We start from the raw sequence: 2,861 nt of genomic DNA on the forward strand, positions 1-2,861 counted from the left end.
GCTGAGCCCTCGGGGTCTGACCGGCACTGCGGCTTGGCCAGTTGTGAACCAAGAGGGGTAACCACAAGGCACGAGGAGTTGAGTCCTAGACGATCCGACAGCTCTAGGGACCGGTCGATTGTGAACTAAGAGTAGTGACCCTGAGGTGGGGGAGTCAAGTCCCGAGGAAAATGGTCCGTTCGGACATGTACTCCCCAACTTAGACGACCACCTCCGCTTGACTTTTGACTATCATATCATCATAACTATTAGCTCCACATTATCCCTGGGTCATCCATTATACGTCGTATCAATAGACTCTATTAATGATATTATATTGTGATTTTAATGGTGTTTGATTAAAATAATTTTTTTTTATCCACCTACTTATCCCTTGATCTCTAAATTTTCCTATCCCTTGACTCCATTGAAAGCTTTAATAACATCACCACATACCTTACAATCTCCTCCATTCATCATAAATTTTATCTAAGCTCTAGTTAAACAAACCATAACCTCCAAGTGATGGTTATAGGCTTGAAGAACATTTAATTCTGCTGATGAAATAAATGACCAAGTTGAACATCAATAATTCAATAAGGCAAGTGACTTCATTCATCATTCATGTCATTTTTAAAGGAACGACAGCTGATACCAGAGCAGAGGTGTTGATATCTTATTCCACTTGTCACTAGGCTGGCACAGTTCACCATCCACATCAAAACTTTGCCATTAAATCAATTGTATGATGGCACATTTGGAAGACAGGCAACAATGAACTGTATTTAAAAGCATTTAGTTCCACTTTCCATTTACAAAATACAATAAGTTTCATTGAAAAGAGATGTGAGCAAGGAAAAGGAGGAAAATTTCTAATGTATCTTACCGTTGTCGTTATCTCTGCTGCTGAAAGCCTTTCCTGACAAAGGATCCTGCAAACGAGGTAGAATGTGAAGCGCAAGTTACATGATTGGTCATGGAGATCAGGACAAAGTACACGGTATCAGTCGTTATCAAAAGAACAAGACTAGCAAAAGTACAGCAGAAAAGAAACAAATAAGCTGAAACGATTAACACTTGATATCAGACTAGGTTTGCAAATTGTGATGAATATGCTGAATGCAAATGTGAGGTAAAGAATCAGTGCTCATTGCTACAGGAATCACAAGGTTAAAATTTAACAGTGCTTTTAAGCTGTTGTGAGAAACCAGGCCTATATTTGTTTCTACTGTCCATTGTTACTCATTGGAAGGGTAGAAATTACAAGCCGACAGAGAGAACAAAGGCTTAACTTGAAAAAAAAAAAAAAGTCGAGTTTTGAGTTACATAAATGATAATGAGAAGGAAACAAAATAGAAATGAAAAAAAAAGGAAGATTATTAGGAAAATGGAGGCTCTGACAGAAAAAGATTAGAAAACGCAAACTTGAAAGGCAAAATCGATGCTAAAGATGTAATCTTTTAAACTGGAAAGCGAAGCATCAATCCAAACGGATGTATGAACGGCATTAATCAATTTGGAGATGAAAAGCTGAACCATCGGCTAATAAATGACCAACGAAAGCGGGATTAACCCTTCGAAACGGAAGCACATCTCATAACTTCCCAAACCAGAATCGAAACGCACAAAAAAAAAATCGCATTTTTAGGGTTAACCGACTCACCTAGCCCGGCCTCCACCGCCGCTTCTTCCGCTCCGGGGAGGCAGTCCGGCGGGTCCTCGAAGGAAGACACGGGGAGCCTCTTGTGGGCGACGCCGATGTCGAAGAGGATCACGCCGGAGTCGGAATCAGCGATCACGATCTCCTTGACGGGGAGCCACAAGAAGAGCTCCTCCTGCGACCACCCGACGACGCCCTGGAGCGCACCGTAGCTGAGGTTGCCGCGCACCTCACGGTCGAAGAAGGAGAGCCCGTCCTCGTACCACGCGTAGCAAGGGCGGCCGATCAGGACCTCTAGCAGTCCGGAGGAGGGGTCGTGGGCGAAGGACTCAACGGCTTTAGGAAGGAGCCCAGCAGGGAGGCCGTGTTCCTGGAGGAGGTCACCAATCGAGCCAGTGGAGAAGGAGAAGGAGAAGGAGGAGAAGAGGGGGATAAGGATAGATAAGGCGACATACGGCATGGGAGAGGGGAAAGGCGAGAGCTTGGCCATGGAAGAACGGAGAGGAGGAGAAAACGGAAAGTGACGGCGGGGGGTTTAAGAAGGGGTTTGGTAGGACAGGTTGACAAATTTGGAGAACGAGGAAAAGATTAGCTAGAATTTGTTAAATTTTCACATTCAGATGGAGCCCACCGTTGTAATGAGCTGGAGTTGGTGGGCATATCTCTGTGTGAACTCCGTACGTATCCTTTTCCCAAATAATAATCAATTTTCTTCTTCCATAGTTTAAATTTTAAGGAAGGCATGCACACATTCCTTCACGAACGAATCCTAGACAATTTTTTTACACTCTCCTTTGTTTTTTATCCCAGCAATATCCTACTTAGATATGTATTACAATATTATCAGCCAATATTATCCCAGCATTTTATCTTATTCGATGTTATTATTATTATTATTAATTCAGGTATCTAAATTTTTGACCAATTAATTTTGAAGATGGACTATCTATCCATAATTCACCCACCCGATACATCTAGAAGCACACAATGACTTCTAAATGATAACCCAGTTATCGTTTTAACAAGATATCCTAGTTGTACCAATAGTTAGAGTAATTAATAAAAAATAATAATTTTACTATCTTAACGATCTCTTAATGTGGGCAATATGAATATGAAGATAAGTAATACAGATATATGTTAAATATATGATAGAATAAATTTAAGGCTATCAGTTGGGAATAGAGTAATTAATAAATTAAGGGGCATTTGGTTAAATGAT

At 41.2% G+C, this 2,861-nt stretch overlaps 1 protein-coding gene across 2 annotated transcripts; it reads right to left on the reverse strand.

Annotated features, from left to right (window-relative positions):
* Window positions 1-451: 451 nt before the first annotated feature.
* Window positions 452-2,164, reverse strand: LOC122049357. 2 transcript variants are annotated; one of them, XM_042610751.1, is made up of 3 exons: window positions 1,643-2,164; window positions 866-911; window positions 452-758 (listed from the first exon to the last, which is right to left on the reverse strand). In XM_042610751.1, exons 1-2 carry the CDS (start codon window positions 2,127-2,129, stop codon window positions 874-876), a joined length of 525 nt encoding a protein of 174 aa, XP_042466685.1. In that variant the 5' UTR covers window positions 2,130-2,164; the 3' UTR covers window positions 452-758; window positions 866-873. The 2 variants fall into 2 exon arrangements, with proteins under 2 accessions (XP_042466685.1, XP_042466684.1); XM_042610750.1 differs by having other exon boundaries at window positions 742-911.
* Window positions 2,165-2,861: the final 697 nt, after the last annotated feature.

Source organism: Zingiber officinale, chromosome 2B (assembly GCF_018446385.1).
Source record: "Zingiber officinale cultivar Zhangliang chromosome 2B, Zo_v1.1, whole genome shotgun sequence".
Taxonomy (NCBI): domain Eukaryota; kingdom Viridiplantae; phylum Streptophyta; class Magnoliopsida; order Zingiberales; family Zingiberaceae; genus Zingiber; species Zingiber officinale.